This window comes from Plasmodium sp. gorilla clade G2, assembly GCF_900097015.1.
Source record: "Plasmodium sp. gorilla clade G2 genome assembly, chromosome: 8".
In the NCBI taxonomy this organism is placed as follows: domain Eukaryota; phylum Apicomplexa; class Aconoidasida; order Haemosporida; family Plasmodiidae; genus Plasmodium; species Plasmodium adleri (nom. inval.).
The window spans coordinates 665,557-692,500 of record NC_041700.1 but is presented as its reverse complement, the minus strand read 5'-3'; the positions used below and the strand labels follow the sequence as shown (position 1 = coordinate 692,500).

General features: G+C 18.4%; 5 protein-coding genes across 5 annotated transcripts in view; 4 read left to right on the top strand and 1 right to left on the bottom strand.

The window, feature by feature from the left end:
* PADL01_0816900 (rhoptry neck protein 5) overlaps window positions 1-4,829 on the top strand; it is a gene marked incomplete at both ends in the record, with an annotated part of 7,213 nt that extends 2,384 nt beyond the window's left edge. Inside the window, 20 exons of the mRNA XM_028681512.1 lie at window positions 20-100; window positions 202-324; window positions 438-631; window positions 758-1,148; window positions 1,295-1,669; window positions 1,818-2,195; window positions 2,331-2,549; window positions 2,634-2,708; window positions 2,846-2,884; window positions 3,010-3,042; window positions 3,154-3,183; window positions 3,321-3,353; window positions 3,451-3,507; window positions 3,633-3,677; window positions 3,773-3,838; window positions 3,971-4,045; window positions 4,176-4,247; window positions 4,338-4,400; window positions 4,483-4,584; window positions 4,717-4,829. Of these exons, the coding sequence (XP_028537883.1) occupies window positions 20-100; window positions 202-324; window positions 438-631; window positions 758-1,148; window positions 1,295-1,669; window positions 1,818-2,195; window positions 2,331-2,549; window positions 2,634-2,708; window positions 2,846-2,884; window positions 3,010-3,042; window positions 3,154-3,183; window positions 3,321-3,353; window positions 3,451-3,507; window positions 3,633-3,677; window positions 3,773-3,838; window positions 3,971-4,045; window positions 4,176-4,247; window positions 4,338-4,400; window positions 4,483-4,584; window positions 4,717-4,829 (2,564 nt within the window). The remainder of the gene's footprint in view (window positions 1-19; window positions 101-201; window positions 325-437; window positions 632-757; window positions 1,149-1,294; window positions 1,670-1,817; window positions 2,196-2,330; window positions 2,550-2,633; window positions 2,709-2,845; window positions 2,885-3,009; window positions 3,043-3,153; window positions 3,184-3,320; window positions 3,354-3,450; window positions 3,508-3,632; window positions 3,678-3,772; window positions 3,839-3,970; window positions 4,046-4,175; window positions 4,248-4,337; window positions 4,401-4,482; window positions 4,585-4,716) is intronic.
* Window positions 4,830-6,359: 1,530 nt separating this feature from the next.
* PADL01_0816800 (conserved Plasmodium protein, unknown function) lies at window positions 6,360-9,483 on the top strand (the record flags this gene model as incomplete). Its single annotated transcript, XM_028681511.1, has 2 exons — window positions 6,360-6,471; window positions 6,707-9,483. 2 exons carry the CDS (start codon window positions 6,360-6,362, stop codon window positions 9,481-9,483), a joined length of 2,889 nt encoding a protein of 962 aa, XP_028537882.1.
* Window positions 9,484-10,110: 627 nt separating this feature from the next.
* On the bottom strand, window positions 10,111-11,539 carry PADL01_0816700 (protein kinase c inhibitor-like protein, putative; the record flags this gene model as incomplete). Its single annotated transcript, XM_028681510.1, has 6 exons — window positions 10,111-10,248; window positions 10,374-10,508; window positions 10,748-10,800; window positions 10,938-11,032; window positions 11,253-11,358; window positions 11,509-11,539. The coding sequence occupies 6 exons, from the start codon at window positions 11,537-11,539 to the stop codon at window positions 10,111-10,113; spliced, it is 558 nt and encodes a 185-aa protein (XP_028537881.1).
* An 863-nt stretch (window positions 11,540-12,402) lies between these two features.
* Window positions 12,403-15,400, top strand: PADL01_0816600 (phosphatase, putative; the record flags this gene model as incomplete). The annotated part of the gene is made up of 2 exons (XM_028681509.1): window positions 12,403-14,280; window positions 15,338-15,400. The coding sequence occupies 2 exons, from the start codon at window positions 12,403-12,405 to the stop codon at window positions 15,398-15,400; spliced, it is 1,941 nt and encodes a 646-aa protein (XP_028537880.1).
* Window positions 15,401-19,433: 4,033 nt separating this feature from the next.
* Window positions 19,434-25,676, top strand: PADL01_0816500 (asparagine-rich antigen; the record flags this gene model as incomplete). Its single annotated transcript, XM_028681508.1, has 1 exon — window positions 19,434-25,676. One exon carries the CDS (start codon window positions 19,434-19,436, stop codon window positions 25,674-25,676), a length of 6,243 nt encoding a protein of 2,080 aa, XP_028537879.1.
* Window positions 25,677-26,944: the final 1,268 nt, after the last annotated feature.

Here is a 26,944-nt window from a genome sequence, read left to right as displayed (position 1 = left end):
TTCTTATTTTCTGTTATAGGTACCCTATTATTATTAGAAAAGGGCCTTGATGATTCTTTATATACCTTTAAAACAAAAATTTCAGATATCATGGAAAAAAGTATATAAGAAAAAAAAAAAAAAAAAAATTACATATATAAATATAAGTGTGCATATAAATATACATATATGTATTACCTTTTTGTATATTTAATATTCCAGAATTTGGATTTAATGACATGTGTACTGATAAATGTATGGATGAGACTATAAAAGCAAATTATGATTTATCTGAGTATAAAAAAGAATTCAGTCCCAAAAAAACTGCACAAAGAAGAGCAGATTGTAAGTCGAAAAATACATATACATATATACATATATACATATATATATATATATATATTTTTATATTACTCCTACCCTTTAATATAAATATTGTCTTATTTATAATTTTGTAGTGGTCAAGTTATTAATGTATTACTACAGAGATAAAATATATAATATAGAAACAAGTGCTGATGTTGTTTTAATCATGTTACTATATTTAAATTCTGCAAATGAACTATCAGCAAAGGGTTATCTTGATGTTAGTTCTATATCTACAAATGACGAATTTAATTTAATAAATAAAACAATTGACAGAAGTCATAAGGTACAAAAATATATATACATATATATATATATATATATAATGATTGTATTGTATTTTATGAGTAAATAATTTTTATATATAACATATTTCATATATGCCTTTTTTTTATTTCTTTTTTTTTTTCAGTTTAATAAAAAAATTAAAATAAAGAAGAAAACGTTCTTTAAAATAGCCCCATTTAATTTTTTCCGAGAAGAAGCACAAGAAAAAACAGGAAATGAATCCATTTTTGCTATTGATGATATTATAAAAACTTCATTATTAGCTAAAAAATCTCAGAATTATAATTCCTTATATGAAACAACAAAAGATTTATGGAATCAAATTCAAAATATGTATTCTGCATCATATGGTTTTGTAGAATCCAAAAAAATCAAAACCAACACTTTTGTTGGATCAAGAATTAGAAATGTAGGATTTTTACTTAGATGGTTTAATTATAATAAGGCCCCATCTAAAAATATTAATTTCTTAGTTAATAATTTTTCTCCATTAGTTTCAATAAGTTTGCAATTAGGTAAATGAAAAAAATAAAATGAAAAATATAAAAAAAATGTGGGGAACACACACATCACAAATATATATATATATATATATATATATTTTTACATATATATGTTATTATTATTTTATTTTATTTTTTTATTTGTCAACTCTTTGCAGTATTTTTCATAACAACCATGATAGAACAATACGAATCAAGTTTCTTAGGAAATTTCTCGTCAGCTCTTAAGAAAATATTTACCTTAGGAAAAAGTGGAAGACATCCAAGAAATTATAACGACTTAGTAAATTTTTCAGAGGTAGATTATTTACAAAGAACTTCTAAAGCAAATAATGTTCAAAGAATTATTATGCAAATTATTAGAATGTTGAAAAAGAAATTCTTATCTTCTCCATATACACCTACGTTATTAGCTCAGTATATGTCTATCTTCCTTTCTTTATGGGTATTTGAAGGAGAAAATTATATTTCCCTACAAAATCCAAATATATCCAGATTTAAAAAAATATTCTTCCTTACATACTTTGTTCACGGTATGGAATTATTTTAAAAAAAAAAAAAAAAAAAAAAAAAAAATATATATATATTTAATAGGTGAATGCTACTATGTTGTAAATATGCATATATATATACATATATATATATATATATATATATATATGTTTATGTTTATATTTTTAGAGAAGGGACCTGTTGAAAAGGCTGTAGATATTATATACAATAAATGTAGAATGAAAACAGATAAAATCGTTCTTGGATGTATACATGATTATGGAGGTAAAGAAAAGAAAAAAATTCTCGGACTCATAAGTAGAAAATGTAAACCTACAAAAATTAGTATTAGAAAAAGAAGTATTCGAAAAGTTTTAAACAAACTCATGAGCTCATTAAATGATCCAGTTGATATATTAAGAATTGCTGTTGATACTGCTACAAGATGTGATCATTTTAATCGTAGTAAAAATATCGATAATGTAAAAACCAAAAAAAATAAAATTAATTATGAAATATTTGTAAAGTCGGAGTTATCCATTAGATATATCTGTGCCGATGTTACAAGTAAGTTTATAAAAAAGAAAAAAATAATAAACATGTGGGATAAATAAATAAATAAATATATATATATATATATATATATATATATATATATTTATGTATATGTTTTTTTTTTTTGTATTTTTTTTTTTTTTTTAGAAAAAATCGTTAAAAAAATTATCAGAGATGTATCTAGACTTAAAAATATGAGTGAAGCACAAAATGTCATAGACAGCGGATTAAATAGAGTTCAGTACTTAAAAATAAGAAATTACAGAGATAAAGAAAGTAGTTTCACAATTTTATGTCCATTTATGGAAGGAAACGATAAAAATATAAGAGACCTGGAGAGAAGACAAATATCCCTATTCGTTCACAGTAAGGACATACATAATATAAATGAATAAATATATAAATATATATATGTACATATATATATGTATACATAATTTTTTGTTTCAGAAAACATTGGAATGTCTAAAATAATTAAAGGAAAATTCATCAATATATTTAAAAAAACACTTAATATGAGAGAAGGTAAGTTTCATAATATTATTTACATAAAAAAAAAAAAAAAAAAAAAAAAAAAAAAAAAAATTATTATTAATGTGCCTTTTGATATACATATATATATATATATATATATATATATATATTTTTTGATACATTTTTAGGTATTAAATCAGATAGTGCCATATCTATAAAAGTTGGAGGTAAGATAAAATTGTTCAAATTAAAAATTTCTAATAGATAATATAAAAAATGAAAGAAAAAAATATGTTTTTTTTTCTTAAATTTTTATGTTCAATTTTTTTTTTTTTTTTTTAATCTACCTCAGCACGTAAATATAATGGTCTTATATTCACAGGAGGTAATATTTAGACAATTAAAATAAACATAATTAAAAAATCATCACATATATATATATATATATTTATGTATTTTATTTTATTTATTATTTTATTTTTTTTTTTTTTTGTAGGATATCAATTAAACGTTGATAATTTGGATCGTAATTTTTATAAATATAAAAATGGAAATATTTTATAAAATAATAATATATACTTGAATAAATAAAATATATTATTTCATATAATATTTGTTTATATTATTTTATTTTATTTTTTATTTTTTTTTCTTTAATTTTAGAAAATACACTTCATATTGGATTATCAAAATCAAGTAAGTATTTTTATAAAATAAAAAAATTCTTCTTTTAATAGTTATTAGTATATCACATATATATATATATATATATATATATTTTTAATCATTATAGGAAAAGTATATGATGGTAGAAAATATGTAGACGAACTAGAAATATTAAAAGGAGATGGTAAGATAAAAAAAATATTTTTGTACTTTTATATATATATAAGAACTATTCTTAAAGTATTATTTTTTGTTCGATTGTTTCTGTATATAAATGTTTTTTTTTTTTTTTTTTTTTTTTTTTTTTAGGTGTTAGAAATATATATATGAAGGGAATAAATGAAGATAATGAAAGTAAGAATAAAAGCATATACATACATACATATATATATATATATATATTGTAATGTCATTTTATAACATGTATATACTTATTTTTATTTCATCAGGAATTTATGAACTTCAAAATAATATGAAGGTATCTGAATTTGACTATGCGATACAAAATCCTGATGGTAATTTTTTTATTATTATAAAAAATTCATTGAATTATGAAAATGTGCACTATGTATTTATTTATATATATATATATATATATATATATATATATTTTTCTTTTTTTTTTTTGTGTGTTTATCTATTTATAGCTAACATAATTGTTTTTGATGGAAATAATTATATATCATCTTACGCTCTTCGTAATATGGGACTTGAACATGAGAGTAATAAAAATAATAATATAATAAATGGATATATCAAAAAATGAAAAATTAGAATAAATACATATATATATATATATATATATATATATAATATATTTTGATTGATTTATTTTATTTGTTTAATTTTTAGGAATTGTTTGGGCTGGTCCAAGTGTAGGATGGACAGCAGAATTTGCCTTAAGTGCCATCTCTGATAATCCACGTAATATATAAAAAAATATTATATATTTTTATAATTTATTATTTAATAATATAAAAAAATAAATATTATTTTTATTTATTTATTATGCAGTACCAATATTTGATGGATCTGCTTGGGTGTTACTTGAGAAATTAAGCATCAGAAGTATTTTAGGTTAGTTTTAAATAAATATATATATATATATATATATATGTGTATATATATACATATATATAATTTTTTTTATCGATTGTAGGTAAACATTTACCAAGTGATGTAAATGGAAATTCATTGGCAAATACAGTCAATTTTGTTATTTTAAACAAACATGGAAAACCAATATTGAAAAACACAACACGTAAGAAAAAAAAAAAAAAAAAAAATAATAATAATAAAAAAATTCTTACATGTTTGTATATATAATATATAAATAAATATACATATATTTATATATATATATATATATATATTTTTTTTTTTTTTTTTATAGCTGTTATTAACTTAAAATATGCTACCTTCACATTATCTGGTATTGTAAATTTTGTCATTAAAGCAGAAAAGGGAATAGGAAATGAAATTATTGTACACACTAGAATACCTTAAAATGGATGATACTAATATATAACCTTTATTTTTTTTGGTTTTATTATTTTTTTTTTCCCCCGGAATTCACCTTAAATTATTTATTCCTTTTTATTAATATAAATGATATATATATATATACATATATATATATTATTATAATGAAAAAAATTAAAATTAAAATAAGAAAATGTTGTGAAGGATATCGAATTTTCATATATTTTATTTCATTTCCTATTTGTTTTTATAATTCATATTTTCTACATTTTTTTTTTTTTTTTTATTTGTAATTATTAACAAGTGTTTATTAATACATATATATTTATATATATATAGTATTTTCAATATGTTATATACCTTCGGGAACCATTTTTATCCTTTTCATACAAAAAGGATATATAATATATATATATATATATTAAATTTTGTCTTTTTTTTGTTTTTGTGTTTTTTTTTTTTTTATGTTTTTATGTTTTTTTTTTTAATTTTTAGCTTAATTTTCTTTTTAACATTTTTAAATACCTTTTTAGTTTTTTTTTTTTTTTTTTTCTTATGAAAAATTTTGATTGCTATAAAATCATGGACATAAAAGATTTTACAAATCTGTTTCTACTTTTTCTTATTTTTGTAATATATATATATTGATACTTATGATAGAAAAATTTAACTATTAAAATAAAAAAAAAATAACAAATAAGAAATAAAAATTAAACAAATATAAAAATATATATATATAAATACTTTTAATAATATAGAAATATTTGTATAAAAATGTAGACAAATTCTTTGTTATACTTCAGAATTCGAAATAACATTAAATAAGATTAAAAATAAATATATTCTTCATATAAATTGTATATGTATATATTTATGTTAAGCATACATATATAAATATATATATTATATTTTTTTTTTTGTAATTTTTTATGAACAGTTCATAATTTTATATATATATATATATATATATTTTTTTTTTATATGAACAGTTCATAATTTTTTCATATATTTTTTTTATATTATATATATTTTTGTAACATAGTTGTTTCATGCTTATATGTGCACACACAAATGAAAAGAAAAATTATGAACAGGTTCATAATATTATAAAATGTATTCGTTATATCTTCTAGACAAAAAAAGAAAAAAAAAAATGTACATATAAATAACATATACAAAATATGTGTTTATATTTAAAAAATTATAAAATGTACATAAAAGAAAAAAAAAAAAGAAAAAACAGAAAGAAAATAAACAAGAAAATGTTCAAACAAATATCAAGTTTTTCAATGATTAAAAATATATAGAAATGTTTATATAAATATATATATATATATATATATACATACATATATATTTTTTTTTTCTGTGTTGCGTTAAATTTTTTATAATTTTTAAAAATATAATTGTTTCTTTTTCCAAATAGTACTTAACAAATTCTATATCGTAATTATATATATATATATAATTACATATAACATTTTTGAATTTATTTTATATATTTACCTCTTTTATATTGCACATTGGAATGTTTTCGAAATAGAAATATAGAATATGAGTTCAGAGGTTTCTGCTCAAATAATTAAAAAAGATGGATCTCCAAAGAAATCGATGAATCCACCTAAGAAATTTCCTTTATTATTAAAAAATAAAGGAAAGTCACCACGTAATATATAATTATAAATGATAAAAAAGAAAAGAAATTTTTTAAATTTTAAGAAAGAAGGATATTTTTTCATATATATTTGTACACATTAATAAAAATGTATACCCACAAAATGTATTCACATTTTGAAAAAATATTTTGACACATTATATATATATATATATATATATATATATATTGATTTATATATATGTATCTATTATATATTCATATATATATATTTTTTTTTCTTTAGCTTTTATTCAAAAAAATAATATCACAAATAATAGAGACAATGATATAAACGGTGAAGGAATTAATTCTGATATTTCAAATAAGAAAATTCCACCCAAATTAAAAGCAATGAAACCCAAAATAAAAATACCTGAACCCAAATTTAAAACATTAGAAATGAAAAGTGATGAAAAACCATCAAATATTAACAATGTTCAAAATGATATGAAAAAGATGATGCCAAAACTGAAATCAATCAAACCAAAAATAAAAATACCTGAACCAAAATTTAAATCATTAGAACAAACTATCAAAAAAGAAGAATCATGTATCAAGTCTACAGGTTCAAACAAGGAACCACCCAAGTCAATTATGAAACAATCTAGTACTTATAGTAATAATTCACAACCCATATTAAAAAGACTTCAAACATCGAAAAAAAAAGTGTCTATTGATTTAGTTGATGATGAAGATGATATATCAAATGAAAAAAATTTGAATAAAAATTCATTATTCAAAAATAAATATTATGAAAAAATAAATATTCTAGATAAATTAAAAAGTGTTTCCTCCAATGAAATAAATAAGAATGAATCAAATGTGTCCACAAAAGTTCCTATGGGAATAGGTAAAATATATTATTCCATTAAAGAAAAAGGGAAAGCTTATCAACCCTCATTATCTTCCTCTATCAAAGAAAAAACAATAACCAATAATGGTACTGCATCATTGTCACAAGAATTGGAAAAAAATATAGGAAATAACCATCATATGAATAATGACAAAATGTCAAAAAATGATTTATCTAATGATATACTAAACAATTCAAATAATAGTGCAAAAAGGATGTCAATGGAAAAAATATCCAATAATGATAATATACTATTAGAAAAAAATAATACAAATATTAGACAAATGAGTCAATCACAAATTAAGATGTCCAATACATATGGAGAAAATATTCTAGTGGGAATCAAAGCCAATAAATCGAATGTAGGACCATTGACAACATTAAATGAAAGTAAATTAATTCAAGATACTCATTATATAAATGCTTTTTCAAGATATAGTGGTAATTATGTAGGTAAAGTGACAGGACCTGCTCATTCTATATCTAACTTGGATAAAACTCCACAAAATATAAATGACAAAAAGAGATGTGTTCAAAATGATATTCATAAAAATGGGTGCATGTATAAGGGAGTACCACCACCCTTTTATGATTATCCTTATATGATGAATTATCCTTATTGTAATAATATGTTATATAATGGTGCAATGGACAACCACCCTTTTTATTTTTATCCAGGATTTTATGTACCTATGTATCCATATGATTATTCATATAATGAGACACTACCATTTTTTAACAATGAAAATATTATACCCAATGGAGATGATACTAGTGATATTTCTAAATCCATGAAGAAAAATAAAAGAGGAGACAGAAATAAACAAAAAGGAATAAATAAAAAATGTGAAGATAATATGATAATAGCTGGAGGGCATTTGAAGCCATTACAATTTAGAAATGGAGCAGAGTGGAATAAGAAGAATGAAAAAAAATTTTATGATGAGGAAGGTGTATACTATGAAGATGATTATGATGAGGAGGATGATGAATATTATGATGACGATGATGAGGATGAGGAATATAATAATGAAGACAAACTCTATAAAGAACAACATAAGATAAACAATAAATATAAAAGTTCTTATATTGGAAATTCAAAATGGTACGAAATCGAGCACAAATTGAATAATTGTCGAGGGGTTATAGAAGAAGATAAAGCAACAAAAGGAATGATGAAAAAAAAAAAAAAAAAAAGTGTGAATGAAAAAAAAGCTTATTACGAAGACGAAACGAAATATTATGATGAGTATGAAAGTGAATATAGTAATCCATATGACAGTGAATATAATGATACCTATCTTTCTGATGATCAATTAAAAAATAAGAATATGTATAAAAATGGTATATATAATAAAAGACGATTAAATAATAGAAAACAAAAGCATGATTTAGAAGAAAACACATTGGAAGATACATATAATTTCAATTTTGATGATATATATAAAAATTACAAAATTGAATATTTAAATGAAAAACTTAAGTGGGCCAATGAAAACTTGAAAAAAAAGAAAAATATGAAAAATATGAAAAATAAGAAAAACCAAAAGGATGAAATCAAAATAGATCAGGAAGAAACAAATGATTGTGGTCCTACAGAAGGTACACGAAAAAAGAATGTGGAACGTTTAGAAGATATAGCTCATTTATTTTTACCAAAGCAGAAAAAACATGATAACATGTTTAATTTATCATTAAACATTTCGAAGATGTCTAATAATGATAAGGACGATATAATAAATATGCTTTTTTCTTGTAGAGAATTAGAAAAATTAATTGAAGAACAGCATTGTGTATTGGATATGTTGGATAATGACTTAAGAGAAGTAAATGCATCATTAAAGTTACCAGCAACCTGGGATAATTTGGAAAATTTTGAATTATTACAAGAAAATATTTTAAAGGAAGAAGAACATGGATTGCCATTAAATAATACTCCTTTTTTTATAAAAGGAAAGGTAGCACTAATACCAAAGGATATAAATACTTTTTTTGATGATGAAAAAAAAGGTGGATTAATAGGAAAAAAGGATTATTATATTAAGAATGTGGTTCAGATGGCAACTCAAGTGAATACCCCAACGCCTGTTAAATATGTTCCAAAATTTACGAAAGCGAAAGTAAAGCCAAAAGTGCCCTTGTTATTGAAAAATAATGCTAAAGCTTAAAAATGGAAAAATTACACACAAAAAAAAAATATATATATATATATATAGATAGATATATATGTATATATTATTTTATAGATATATTTTTTTTTTTCTTTCAAATATAATGGTTAACTAAATTTCATTTGGTCTTTTTAATTTATCACTAATTTTAATTTTCTTTATTTTGAATTTGTAAAATTAATTGTTTTTATTATACTATTCTTTAAAATTTTCCTTTTATCTCATATGTTGTTATACACTTTATTAGTGTTAATAAATTTATGTTATATTATAAAATGTATGCACATATATATATATATATAAATGGGCACTTGTTTTGTTTTGTTTTATTTTATTTTATTTTATTATTTATTTTTTTTTTTTTTATGGCTAGCTTTTTTCTTAAAAAAAAAAAAAAAAAAAAAAAAAAAAAACAGCCATATCTATTTTGCACACACTACACTAAAACAAAAGAGCATACGAACTTTTTAAAAAAATTAAATGTTATAATGGGAAAAAAAAATATATACATATTTATATATATATATATATATATATATTATATATGTATATATTTTTTTTTTTGTAATGTATAAACTTTTTGTTCCATATGGATATAAAATTTTGTATATTTTTTTGGTTCATTTAACCAGGGGGCCATTTCATTTGTCTCTTGGCTAGTATATGTAAATGTAAATAGTATATGGATTGACATGCCTCAGGTCCATTGTTAACTACCAATCGGAAATCTCCTAAGTCGTTTCTTCTAACAATTTCAGCAACCTATATAATAAAAAAGAAATAAATCATATACATATATATATATATATATATATATATATATGTATGTATGTGTGATATCATTGGTTTTATATTATGTAGATATATTATTTAAAATAATCACTTACAGCCCACATTAAATGTCCTAAAATTTCTTTATGTTTTTCTTCTGCTTTGCTTAGTCTAGTAAGACCATCTCTCTTTTTTGGTATGACTATAATATGAACTGGTGCTTGTGGGTATATATCATTAAATGCGATGACCTACATAAAGGTACATACACCATAAAAAATATTACATATAAATAAATAAATATATATATATATAATTCCTTTTAACTATTTTATTTTAACAATGATTTATAAATATACATTAAAGTTAAATATATTTCATATGATTGTATAGATACAAAACAATAATATGAAGATATTATTAATATTATATTATATATATATATATGTATGTATCCTTATTTTCACATATAAAAGAAAAAGAAACTTACTTTATCATCTTCATATACAGGGTCAACGGGTACTTCACCTCTTGCAATTTTTCCTATTTAAAAAAAAAAAAAAAAAAAAAAAAAATTTATTATCATATATCAAAATATAAATAGCGTATCTTATATATATAAGATAAATTATTTTTTTATATTATTCACTTTTTAATTTATTTTTATATATTTAGCAAACCAAAAATTGAATCTCCATTTTCATCCTTTCCTGCAGCTGCTAATGCTTTTTCTTCTTCATCTGCCATTTTTGCCAATCGTCTGGTTAATATCCCACTATAATATATTTATGATAAAAAAAAAAAAAATAACATAAATTATATAAACATATGTAAATAATATATATATATATATGTTATGTTGTAAATAAAATGTAATATTATTTTTTCTATATTTTATATTATTTTTTAATTTTTTTTTTTTTTTTCTTTCTATTTGTTATATTATTGTATATTTATTATTATTTTATTTTATTTTTTTTTTTTTTTATGATTACGTCATAAATTTATTCTTGTATGATAATTTAACAAAGGTACTATAAAACGAATTTGTTAATTTATTTGTTAAGAATCCCGGTATTCCTTTCATTAAGCAAACAAGAACTGTAAAAATAATAAGTCATACGTATTATTTTATATATATATATAATATATATTTTATTTATATGTATTTCATATGGAATATTTACATGCGTGAATAAAATATTTTATTTCATATATATATTTTCTACTTATAATTTATGTAGCACTTACTTAAATATATAATGACTATTTTAAAACCCATGATTGTTTATCATATATAATTATTCCATATGTTTCATTTTTTTTTTTTTTTTTTTATTTTTTTCTTTATTATTTGTTATTTAAAGATTAAGGGTTTATTTATCCAAATAAGATATACGCCTTTTTTATAAACACATAAAAATAAAATTAAAAAAGAAATGTGATATAAATATAAGAAATATAAGAAAATGTGTATTTGTATATTCATATAAGTAAAATAACATTAAAAATATATATATACATATATATATTAATGTTAATATTTAAAATGAAAGGTTTTTAAAAAAATGAATATATTCAAGAATTTGTATATTAACATTTTAAAGATATAATATACAAATAAAATGAAAAAAAAAAAAAAAAAAAAAAAAAAATACAGCAAATATTGATATTATTTTATTATTCATAATAATCAAAATGTATTTATTTAATAATTTGTAACTAAAGATTGTTTAAGTGTACACTTGTGCTTATAATAATATTATATACTTGTATTATTTTTCCAGATTATCATAATTTTTTTTTTTTTTTTTTTTTTTTTTACATATCCTTATTATGTGTTATATTATATGATATTATTTATTTTGTTTTGTTTTATTTTATTTACATTTTATGGTTAGCTTTTTTTGTAAATTTTAAGAGCTTTCCTTAATAACTCATATTAAATTAATAAAAGGGTTATATGAAAATATAAATATTTTATACATTTAAATATTTTTATATATTCAAATATATATATATATATATATATATATATATTTATATATTTATAACATTTTTTAGTGTGTAAAATATATATATATTTTTTTTTTTTTATATTCAAAGTAAGATAATTAAAAAAAACTTATTCAAAAATGTAGTAGCATGGATATTTTTTTGAAACCCTTATATAATGTGAAAGTTAGAAAAAATGTATGCATAAAATATTTACGATTTTTATATTATTTAAAGAAAATAAAATTTACAAAAGAATGGAATAGATACTATACTTGTGTGTTTGAAATACCTGATGGGTGTATGAGTTTAAAAGAATTAGTTTATAAAAAATTGGGTACCTCTTTAAATATAGATCATAATAATAATTATAATAATGAGAAAGTGTTTTATAATTTTATAAATTATGTATTAAGAAAACCTTTAAAAATTGCTTCTTTCGATTTTGATGGTACCTTAATAAATAAACATTTTTCTAATAACCATATTAATAATATAATATTTAATAAAGAAAAGATACCTATATTAGATTCTTTAAAAAAAGAAAAACATGAAATTGTGGTTTTTTCTAATCATACTTGTGTTTCTTCATGTGTCCAAGATTATGAGCATTTGTGTTTTAATAAGTTGCCCAACTTTTTTTTAAAAATTAAAAACTTTAAAAATTCTCTCAATTATTTTTACAAACATTATATTATAACTACACAGAAAGGAAAAAATATAAACATAAATAAAAATATAAATATAAACAAATATATAAATATAAATAAAAATATAAATATAAACAAATATATAAATATAAACAAAAATATAAATAATAATTATGATAATCAAATAATCTATCATAGTGTGAAAGATATAATATTTAAGAAGACTCAAAATAGTAGGTACAACAAAATTATCGAAAAAAAGATATCTTTTAATATAGAATTATATTATTGTTTCTTAAAATTATTAAATAAGAAATTAGAGAATCCTTATAATAAAACATATTTGTTTAATAAATATAATATCGATATTATGTCATCCACAAATTTTTTAATAACCAACAAGAGGAATCATCTATTTTATAACAAACATAAGAGAATATTTATTGAATTAAAAAAGAAGAATATGTATAAACCATTTTTTTTATATTATAATAAAAATAATAAGAAATATATCCATTACAAGTACTTGAAGAAATATTATATTTTAAGAAATTTACTTTTTAAGAAAAAAAAAAAAAAATTTTATTCATGTATAAAAAAAAAGAATTCATATATTTTAAATTATATAAATTATTTTTTCTCATTTGGAAAATGTGGAATAGAAGATATAGACATATATAGTAAACCGAGTGAGGGTCAATTTTATTTGTATATTTGTTTAGAAGCTATAAAATATTTACTTATTTTAAATTGTTATTTTAATAAATATTTGGAATTGTTAAAAAAAAAGAAAAGACTCATTATGAACAATAAGAACTTATATAAACTTTTATCTTTGAATAAAGATATTTTTTCCTTACAAGAAGTTAAAGAATTAATAGATATAGTAATATATAAAAAAAAATATATAAATAATAAACAAGAAATAAATGTACATAATATAAATGAACATCCTTTTGATATTAATAAATTATGTTTACAAATTTTTGATATCTATATCAATTCATTATTACACAAAAAAAAAGAAAAAGAAAATCTAAAATTTGTAAATTCTTTAAATTTAGATGAATCAAAATTATTTTTATTTTTTATTAATTTCTTTTTAAATGATCAAAATGAAAAGGATTGGAAAAATTATGGTTCCAGCCAAAAAATGGAAAATTTAATAAATAAAGATGAAGAACAACAAATATTTTTAAAATTATTAAATAATGCTGACCATTTTGTTATGTATATCATAATAAATTTAATGTATAAAAATAAAATAATAAAAAATGTCTCTAAAAATATTTCAGATATATTTATTAATACTGAAGAGAGTTTCTATGTGGGTGATAATATTGGTCGACCCTTTGACAAGTCTGACATTGATAGAAAGGTAATTCACATAAAAATATAAATAAATAAATATATATATATATAGAAATATTTATATTTTATTGTATATAATTTTGATGTGATGACAAAAAAAAAAAAATTATATATAAAAAGTGGAAAAAAATTATATGTGGATTGATATATACATGTATAATATATATATTATTATTTTATTTTATTTTTTGATGGAAAATTTATTTCCCACCTTTATAAATATAATATATATATATATATATTATTTATATATATATTATTTATATCATTTCTATGTTTTTATGTTTTTATTTTTTTGTTATATCCCCATATGTATTATATATATTTTAATTTTCCATATATATGTATATAACATTATATGTTTAATTATTCACATGAGTTTATAATATACACCCTTAATAAAAAAAAAAATAAATATATTACATATATAATATATATATATATAAAATCAATAAATTGTATATTATATTATTTTATTTTATTTTAATTCTCATAATTTTCATATAATTTTATATTTACATATACTATATATATATATATATATAAATTTTATGGGAAAAGTGGAGAAGAGTAGGGATTTAAATTTTCCATAAATTTATTGATTTTTACATAAAAATGAAATAATATATATAAATAAAAATATATACACATATATATATATATAATATTTGTTATGTTTTTATTTTATTCTTTCTTTATATTGTTAATTCTTTTTTTTTTCTTTTTTTTTATGGCTTCAAACGTCGAAGAGTCCAAAAAAAAAAAAAAAAAAAATTAAAATATTATACATATATATAACATATACATATTTTATATGTTTTTCCCACATTTGTGTAAAACAAAATAAAAAAGGAAAAATAAAAAAAGACCTAAATATTGATATATATATATATATATGTATATTTTTTTATTTATGAACCCTACTTAATAAGTGTGTATAATTTTCTTTTATAGTGACTTATATTATTTATATAGAAAAATATATACATATATAAACTATATATATAAAGAAATTATATATATATATAATATATATATTTTTTTTTTTTTTTTTTTTTTTGCAGTATGCAAATAATATTGGAGTAAGAATTTTTGGTGATGATTATTTTAGAAATTATTATGAATAATAAAAAAATAAAAATTATAAATATATTATATATATATATATATATATATTATATATATTTATAGCATTTTTTTATATTATTGGATATTCATAAAGTTGAATAAGGGGAATAATTTTTTTTTTTTTTTTTTTTTAACTATATCAAAAAAATATAAAAAATGAATATATAATAATATTATAATATTATATAGGTAAATTGAATTTTTTTTTTTTTTTTTTTTTGATGAACATGTCAATGAATTTTATTTTTCATAGGATCATCGACAAGGTATAAAATTATTTATACATATATATATAAAATAATAATATATATGATGTTAAAATGTAAATATAAAAAATTATCATATAATATAATATTATATTATCTGATTAATGAGAAAAAAAAAAAAAAAAAAAAAAAAAAAGAAACTTATAAAATATCATATTATATTATATATATATATTATATATATATATATATTTTTTTTTTTATTACTAAAAGAATCCTAGTAAAAAGGTTTTAAAAAAATATAAAGTGATATAATAGGTATATTCATTATTTCTTGAGATGAAATTATTTATTTTTGATTTTTTTAATCAGGTTGATGATTATTTTTTATATTATATAAGTTTCCAATAAATTTACAATTTTTCATTTCGATATCTCTATTTTCCCCCCAATCTTATTTTTCATAATTTCCAATATTTTCATTTATATATATATATTATATATATATATATACATATAGATATATATATATATAAAATAGGAACATTGAGTCGAATTTTATTTTCTTAATTTACAACATTACAAAAAAAAATTGAAAAAAAAACTCATTTTTTTTAAAAATTATATATATATATGTATTTATAATATATTATATATATATATATATATATAATTTTTTTTTTTTTTTTTAAATGTATATTTTATATATATAATTTCTCCACACATTTTTTCTTATTAATTCCTTATATTAATATATTAATATATTGATATATATATATAATATATTTATTCATATTCCATTTCTCAATGTTAGGAAAAAATTCAAATGACTAAATATATATATATATATCAGAAAAAATTACAGATATAATGTAATATTATATTATATTAATATGTATATATGCATATATGTATAAATAATAATTATTTACATATATATATATATAACTAATAAATAATTTCTTATTTACATATATATTATATGTATATATAGATATAATTATTTATTTTATAAAAAATGTATAATATGAACCCCTTTACATTTTTATGATTATATAAATTATATATTTTATATATACATCAACATATATATATATAATGTAATAAGCCAGCACCTTATATATATATATATATTTTTTTTTAAGTTTATTTTTATTTTTTTTTTTTCTTTTCTTGTAAAATATTATATCATATACTAAAAACATTATAGTATATTTATTTATTTGCTTTTTTTTTTTCACATTTTATTTAATCTAAGTTTATATGAATTTTTTGAAAAAATATGAAAAAAAAAAAAAAAAAAAAAAAAATGGAAACATGTAAAATTTGATATTTGAATGTTTGATTAAAAGTAATTTGAAAGTTGAAAATATAAAAGGATTTTATATATATAATATAAATATATATTTGTAAAATAATAACAATAATATATATATATATATATTTTTATAATATATATGTGTTTAAATATATATATATATATAATTAGTTATAATGTATGTATATTTATATGTACATCTGTTTATAAAAAATGTAACCACAAAATATATATATATCTATAAGTACATACATATGTTATATATATATATATATATATAGAAATAGAAAGAAAAAAATATATTCAGTTTATATAAGAAAGGCTTCCTTATAAATAAATATATATATATATACATATATGTAAATATTTTTTTTATAATTTTGACCCCATATATATTTGTGTTTTATTTGTAAAAAAGTTTTGATCTACACATATTTCTTTATATATATATATTTGGAAACGTGAAAAAAAAAAATAAAAATAATAATATTATAAATATGTATATTATATATATATATATATATATATATATATTTTTATTATTCTTTATTTTTTTTATTTTACACATTTTGATATATTTATAATTTTTAAAAGTTTTATATAAAATATATATATATATATATATTTATTTTTATACATATAATATACATTGTTGAAATGTTAAAATTTTTTTTTTTTTTAATTTTTTTTTTGTTTATTTGAATATTGTCATATATATATTATATTTATATATATATATGTATATATTATATAAATAAACTTGTAAATTTTTATCATTATGTTTTATATGTATGCTTTAATTATATATTATATGTACACCTTTATTATATTACACAATATGAAAAACAATCCTTTTCTATTATATGAATACAAATAATAATTTTGAGATGTATATGTTTTAAAAGGTATACATCATACATAGATATAAATATATTAGATATATATATTTTTATATATGTGTGTGTTGAAAAATATATGGTTGATAGTTTATATTTTAAATATATTTATGTGTGAGTTGAAATTAAAAAAAAATATAATATTATTCTATAGTGTATAAGTAAATTTATAAAAACAACATATATATATATATATATATATATATATATATGTATTATATAATTTTTTGCTTATATATTATTTTATTATTATTATTATTTTTTTGTTTTTAATATGGTACTTTTATGGTTATAATTTGTTTAGATGCTTTTTTTTTATTTATGTTTATTGTTATATTCCTATTTTTTACATTGAAAAATTTACTATCTCTCCATATATATATATATATATAAATACATATTTCATGATACATTTTTATAAAACTCATTGTCACATATATAGATTTATTATAATTCTTTTAAATTCAGTGCTTTGTTTTATTTTTAAAGTATTGTTTCATCATATATATAAATATATATATTGTGAATTTTATATGATTAAGGATTGTTGTTTAAAAAGTTTATATATATATATATATATATTTATATTTATATTTATGTGTATACTTTTATATGTAGTATAATATATTTTAATATTTTTATCATTAGAACTTTTTTTTTTTTTTTTTTTTCTTTTTTCATGTTTTAAAGTGTACACCAATATATTTATCTGTCTTGTTAATAATATATACAATTAGGTATATGATATTATTTATATGACTTAAAATTTTTTTTTTTTTTTTTTTTTTTTCTCATATACCTAACATTGAAATTTCTCCGTTAACATATATATATTATATATATATATGAATAACTATATATCTACATTTTTTTTTTTTTTTTTTTTTCTTTTTTGAATTATTAATATATATTTATATTTATATTTATTTATGTTATTAATTAAAACATATTTTTAATTAAGCAATTTTTCTTAATTATATGTATTATATATATATATATATATATGTATGTATATATTATGTATATATTCTATAATATAACATATATATGAACCCATATATAAATCATATGTTTTAATTGTTATTAAAGGTGTATATATTTATATATTTATTTATTCATATAGTTATTTTCATTTTTATATTATATTGTAATTTATTTTATTTTATTTTATTTTATTTTATTTTTTTTTTTTTTTTTGGTTTTTTCCTCATCAGATTTCTATTTTTTATGTACAATTAAAATAATATATATAAATAAAAATATATTTTAATGTTTTCTCATATATATATATATATATTTATGTCCTACAAAATAATTTTGTTAATATAATGTTTAATAGTATGTGTTAGTCATATGAATATATTCTATTTATTTTTTTTTCTTTTTCTTTCAACAGTTGTATTGTGTATGTTCTATCAAAAAAAAAATTAAAAAAAAATATAAAAAATATAAAAAAGTATAAAAAAATATAAAAAAATATAAAAAAAAAAAAAAAAAAAATTATATATATATATACACATATATTTATATATATATATTTACACATATATTTATATATATATATATATATTTTATATGTACACTTATATCCCATATATATTGTTACAAAGAAATGGAACTCCATCTTGAGGAAAATAAAATTAAGAATACTTCTAGTCATAGCAATAATGAAATTATAAATAATGATGAAAACGAAGATTTATATGCCAATAGGAATAATGAAACGAATAGTATAAATGGTAATAATAATAATGATGATAATATAAATAATATAAATAATATAAATAACAACAATTATAATAATTATAATAATAATAATAATAATAATGCCTTTTTTTCTTCGGATGCCTCTTATTACACATTCATAAACAAGGATTCTATCAATAAAGACGATGGAATGTATGAATTTAAATCTCAAGACGAAAACTATTTACATGCAGAAGTAAGCTCGAATGAATATAAAGATGCAAATAATGATGTTAGTGAGGTAGAGGATGATGAATATCATAATGAAAATAAAAATATTATAATCATAGATGATAATTTGTCTAATAATTTAAATTCTACTTTTGATGATAAGGAAAAAAGTGAAACTAACAACAGGACCAATATAAAAGATGAATTAGCTACTACAGCTACGATAGTAGAAGATTTACAATATAATGATATAGTATATGAGATAGAGAGTAATAAAAATTATAATGTTAACAGTGTAGTGGATGTCAATGAAGAACATGTAGAAGAAAATGACAATGAGAAAGGTTCAAATTTATATGATGATCAAAAGGAGAATTACAAATTAAAGAATGATCACAATGATGACAATAATAATAATAATAATAATAATGATGATGATGGTATTAGTGTTAGTGTTATTGAGCAGGCTGACGGAGAAGAAAGTCTTCCCATCATATATAATAATAATGACATGAACACTGATGTATATAATCATAATAATATTAATACAAATCAAAATTTTACCTATAATAATCTAGATACAATTAATAATTCATCCTATATTAATAATAACGATATAGTCAATATAAATACTCTTAACAATGAAACAAAAAATATTTCAAATGAAGAATGTTGTGAAAAAAATAACGAAGAAATCTTTGAAAGTATCAATGAACCTTATGATGATATGAACAACACATATAATGAAAATTCAGAAGATTTATTACACAAAAATTATGATATAAAAGAAAGAACAGTAGTTATTAAGAAGGAAGAAAAGAAAATACCTCCTGTGTCAAATATGTTTGATAGTCTTTCAAAAATAAAGAAACAAGTAGATTTGTTAAAAGCAAGAAAAGAAGAAAATAATCCTAAAGGATTCAAAAGAGATAACAGAAAAAGAAGAAAACCTAAATATCGTTTTGAAAAGGATAAGGATGGTAATATATCTGATTTCTTTATGGTATGCTCTAATGAATTAAAAGGAATAAAAAAATGTAAAAAGGTAGGTTTAGATTTAGAAATGATTAATGTAACAGATATACAATTAACTTATCATTTTGTTTGTAAAGAACATGATACATGTCAAGGATCTGTTTTAGTTATCGTAGATATTATTAATAATAATAATATAGAAATAAAAGGAAAAGGACCTCTTTGTATTAATTTCAATGATTTTATTGATGAGAAAAAGAAAAATACAGGGAATCGATTTAAATGGGAGTATCTAGATGTATGTGGAAATATACAAGAAGGAAAAGATCGTGCTACAGCTATGGGTTATAAATATTTAAATAGTAGTGTAACAGGCAAACGATATGTAAGAAATTTTGTTTGTATTTTAAATGCTCAATGTAATAGTAGATTAAGAATTATAAAAGATAATGAAACTGATAAAGTGTGGTTAGAATTATCTGGTATGAATCACGAAGAACATTGTCCATACAGTCCTCATTCTGTTGAAGGAATGTTTTTAAATAATAAAAAAAACAAAAATCAAATCATTAGTAGTTTAGGCAATGATAAATTTTTTACAAATAATAGTAATATCTTAAATGGTGTTCTCTTGAATAATCCTAATGTTGTGAATGCACCTCATCCTTTTAATAAGATGAATTTTAATTATCATAATATGAATGCAGGATTGAATAATTTTAATTCATTTAATAATGGTAATTATGCATTTATTAATATGAATTATAATGATATGAATAGTTGTGTGAATAATAATAATAATAATAATAACAATAATAATAATAATAATAGTAGTAGTGATCCTAATAATAATAGTAATCATAATATTAACAGTAATAATAACAACAATAATAATAATAATAGTAATCATAATTATAATCCATATTTTATGAATAATTATATGAATAATAAAAATCATCCTTTATATTTAAATTCAAATAATAATTATGGAAATGATATGAAAATGAAAATCCTACCCCCCTACATGCATCATTTTAATAAGGCTATGAAGATTATCCCGGACGTTTCTTCCTGTAATATGATGAATCTATCAAATGGTAATAATAATATGAATCATATAAATCATATGAATGATATGAATAATATGAATAATATAAACAATATGAATAATATGAATAATATGAATAATATGAATAATATCAATAATATAAACAATATGAATAATATGAATAATAATAATGGTAGTATTGTTAATCTAGCAAATAACAATATGGATATAACCATGAATAGTAAAACGTTATATAATTTATCTAAACTTAGCACTACTTCAAATTCTACTACTGATTCATCTAAAATGAGTCTTAAAAGAAATATCTGGTATAACAATAGAAGTAATAGTGTAAATAATACATTGAATAGTAATATGAGTAGTAATAATAATTCTGAAAATATGTTATTACGTTCATCTATAAAGAACACTCCAAAGTATAGTGCTCTATATGCTTCATCTAATAGTAATCAAGATACTACTATGAATATGTCTAATAAAAAAAGTGTAATAAGAAATCTTATGTTAAATACTCAGGATCAAAATTTTGTTCTCAACCATATGTACAGCAATAATAATACTACTACAACTAACAATAGTAATAATAATAGTAATAATAATAATAATAGTAATAATAATAGTAATAGTAGTAGTAATACGACCAGTGGTGCATACACTTATAATAATTATATGTCAAACTATGGTTATATGAATATACCTACAAACAATAATATCAATATTAATGATAGCAATGTAGAATTTAATAATACTAAAAAAAATTCTGCTAATGACAACATAAACAATAATACTAATGTTAAGGATGTTCTTACTAACGTGAATATGAACAATAGTATTTATTATAATAAGAATATAGCATCTAATAATAATGGAAAGGATTTAAGAAATAATTTTTATAATAATTCAAATATAGATTTAAATAAGAACAATTGTTATTCTATTGATAATAAACAACAGCTAGCTAGTTCCAAATTTGTGAATAATAATATATATCCCAATTATAATAATATGAATGATATGACAAACAACAACAATAATAATAATAATAATATCAATAATAATAATAATAGTGATTATGGACTGAATAATGCAAATGTAGTGACACCATTAAGTTGTGCAAACGGATCTGTGATGTCTCAAGGAAGTTCGACAAATAATATGAATTATAATGTAAGATCGTATGAATCGAAGAATTTTAATTCCTATCAAAATGGAATAATACCAGATAACAACAACAACAATAATAATAATAATAATAATATCAATAGTAGTAGTAGTAATAATAATAATAGTAGTAGTAGTAATAGTAGCGGTTTAATTTATTATCCTAATTATGATAAAATAAAAACAAATGCACCTAAAGGTATATTGAATGAATATAAAATGGTCAAAAATTTAAGGTCAAGTTCAAATAATTTAAATAATAAAAAAGGAAGTAATACTTATTATAATAATAAGACTAGCCAAAACGCATATCATAATAACACCATTTTAAAAAATTCATCCTTAGCAAGTTTGTCAAATAATTCTAGTATGATGAATTATAATATGATTAATGATATGAAGGAGGAAAATAATATGAACACTGGTAATATGTATACAGGTTCAATAGGAAGTAACAACAACAATAATATTAATCATAATAATAATCATAATAATAATAATAATAATAATAGTAGTAGTAGTAGTAGTAATACCTTGTCATCAAGTGGATTATTATATAACAATATGAATATTATAAATAACAACAATGTTGATGAATTAAACGATATGAGCAATAACAAAGTTGGAATTTCTGCACATCATTTATTAGATAATAATTCTTTAATAAAAGATGAAATGAATTATAATAATGATGATAATAATATGGTATCACAACATCATAAAGTTTTTATAACAAATGCACATGAAAATATATTAAAAGAAAACTCAGAAACATTATTAAAACATATGTCAAATGAAACCAAAATTGATGATAACAATAATAATACACATATGGATGATAAGGATTATAACAAAAATAATATCCAATTAGATTTTAATAATAACAATCAAATGGATCATTCTAGGAATCGTAGTGGTTCAGAAGATTTTACTAAAAGGAAATATAAAAAAATCAATAATAATTTTGATTCTAATAATGATCATTTAAATGACGAATTTAAAGATATTGATAATCTTGATGGACAAAATGAAGACACAGATAAATTGAGAGATATTAATGGAAAATATGAAGAAAATAATATTATTATAGATGATATCAATTCGAAAGAAAGAAGAAGTATCAATGAATATAATAATAAATGTTCTTCTACAGCTGCTTATAATGAAATGAAACAATATGTCGATGTAAAAGATACTACTAATAATAATAATATGTTATCTAATTATTTAAGCATGACAGATGATAATAATACTATTAATAATAATAATAATAATAATAATAGTAGTGTATATTTAAATGATGATAATATTAAAAGTAGTGATAAGAAAAGGAAATTTTTAAGTAGCTATAATGATCCAAATGTTGATGATATGAATAATAACATTTCTCATCATGTAGGTGTTGATTATGATAATCACGTCGTAGATTCATTTAATAATTCTCCATACATGTATTCTTCACAGATGTATAATAAATATATGAAATCAAATAAATATGACACTTGTATGAATGGAAACATGGAAAATATAAATGGTAACAACAATAATAATAATAATAATAGTAGTAGCAATTCTGTGTCTAGAAGAGATGATCATTTACAACAAAATGGTATGAAAAATAATAGCAATAATAATAATAATATGAATAGAAATAATGTATCTGATACTGCTACCAACATAATAGATAATGATTCATATGATAAAACTAATAATTCTTCTAATGGCTCTATATATAAAACCAATGTACAAAATATGGTGAACAATAGTAATAGTTCAGCTACTTTAAATAAGTGTGATTCAGTAATAAACCATGATATGAATGTTTCAAAATTAAATTATAGCAACAACAATAATAATAATAATAGTAATAACTCTTGTGGTGTTTCCGGGGGTACGATGGATTCACGTTATAATACGGCAAATTCTTTGATGAACTATAATAAAAATCATTATGAAGATGGAAATGATCTCAATAATATGGACACAAATAATAACAACATCAATAACAGCAACAATAATAATAATAATAGTAGTAGTAGTAACAGTAATAGTAATAGTAATAATAAGAATAAAAGTCTTATCAGTAGAGACAGTTTACAAGATAAAATTATTTATAATCACATGAATGATTATAATGGTACTTACACATCTAACAATCCTTATGGTATACAGAATAATGATAAAAGTTACATGTACCAAAATTATAATACTACATTAAATATTCTGAATCCTAATGAAAACGGTGATAATAACAATAATATGGTAGGTGCAAACGTAATGGAAAATTACAATAATAATAATTTATATAATAATAATAATAATAATTATTTAAATAATTATATAAATCCTACAGAGAATATAAAAAATATGTCTAAAAATAATAATAGTTCATTTAATACTTCTTTACAAAATATAAATGGTCCTGAAGGTACTACAAATAATGCCGTTACACAACAAGCTAATAATTTAAATAATTATTCAAATTTAAATAATAATAATAATAATCTTACTGTGTTTAATTGTGATTTGGCTAGTAATCAATATAAAAACGACCTGACTTGTTCATACAATAATAATGGAACAGCTAGTAATAATTATTACTATATGAATAATGGATATGACAATAGTAGTTATCAGTACAACGTAGCAAATGGAAATATGATGTATGATATGAATAATCGCAATATGGATTCATCAAATAATCAGAATGATTATTATAATCAAAATTATTAGATGGCAAAAAAAAAAAATAAAATAAAATAAAAATAAAAATAAAAATATAACATATAAACATATAAACATATGTTTTACCTGAACAATGATATATATATGAGGGAAAAAAAAAAAAAAAAAAAAAAAAAAAAAAAAATATATATATATATATATATTTACATTAACATAAGTATATGCATGCATATATATATATATATATAATTAAATTATATATTTTTGTAGTGATCCATTTTATTGTTTCCATATATATATATATATTTTATATATTAGAAATGAAATATGTATTAATATGAAATGTAATATATATTTTTGTATATATATAAATAAATATTTTAATTGATCATATATATGTTTTAAATAACAATAATATAAAGTAATTAAAAAGTTTATAGAATATGTATACATTATTTATATATATATATATATGTATATATTGTTTTTTTTTTTTTTTTTTTTTTTTTTTATCTTGATGATTTTATAAAGATCATATTTTTTTTAATTCATATATAAGTTTTTGTTAATCAAGAATAGTAATATGAATTAATATTGTTATATAATAATATGTATGTTGTTACATTTTTATTTTTTTGGATTATATATAATTATGTATATATATTTTCATAATTAACATATCTTTTCTTTCTTTATTTCTGTCTTTATATATATCACATTTTTATGATACATTATTATTATTAGATGTGTTAATTAATATTATAATTTTAAATGTTATGATCAGTTTATGAGAATATATATATTTATATATATATGTATGTATATTATTTTATGATATATATATTTGAAATATATATAAAACAAGAATAATTAAATACAGAAAATTTTGAGACACTTTTTCATTTTAATGTTTGGAATGTTTGTTATATAATATATATATATATATATACTATTACTATTATTTATTTTATTATATTTTATTATAATTTATTTTTTTTTATATGTACATTTACCGATGTGGTGTATGAATAATAAGAATAAAATTTTTCTTATTAAAATTATGTACCCATTTTTTTTTTTTTTTTTTTATAACAGTGTTAAATAACTGTTATTTTTTAATTCTACTTTTTTATTTTAATATATTAATATTTTAATATTTTTTTTGATATATTTTTTTATTTTTTCTTTTCAATATAATAATTTCATTAAATGAATTATTATATTTATCATATAAATTTTTGTATATTAACAAGTATATATATGTATATATAAATCTATATATATATATATATTAAAATATTTATAAGAACTAAAAT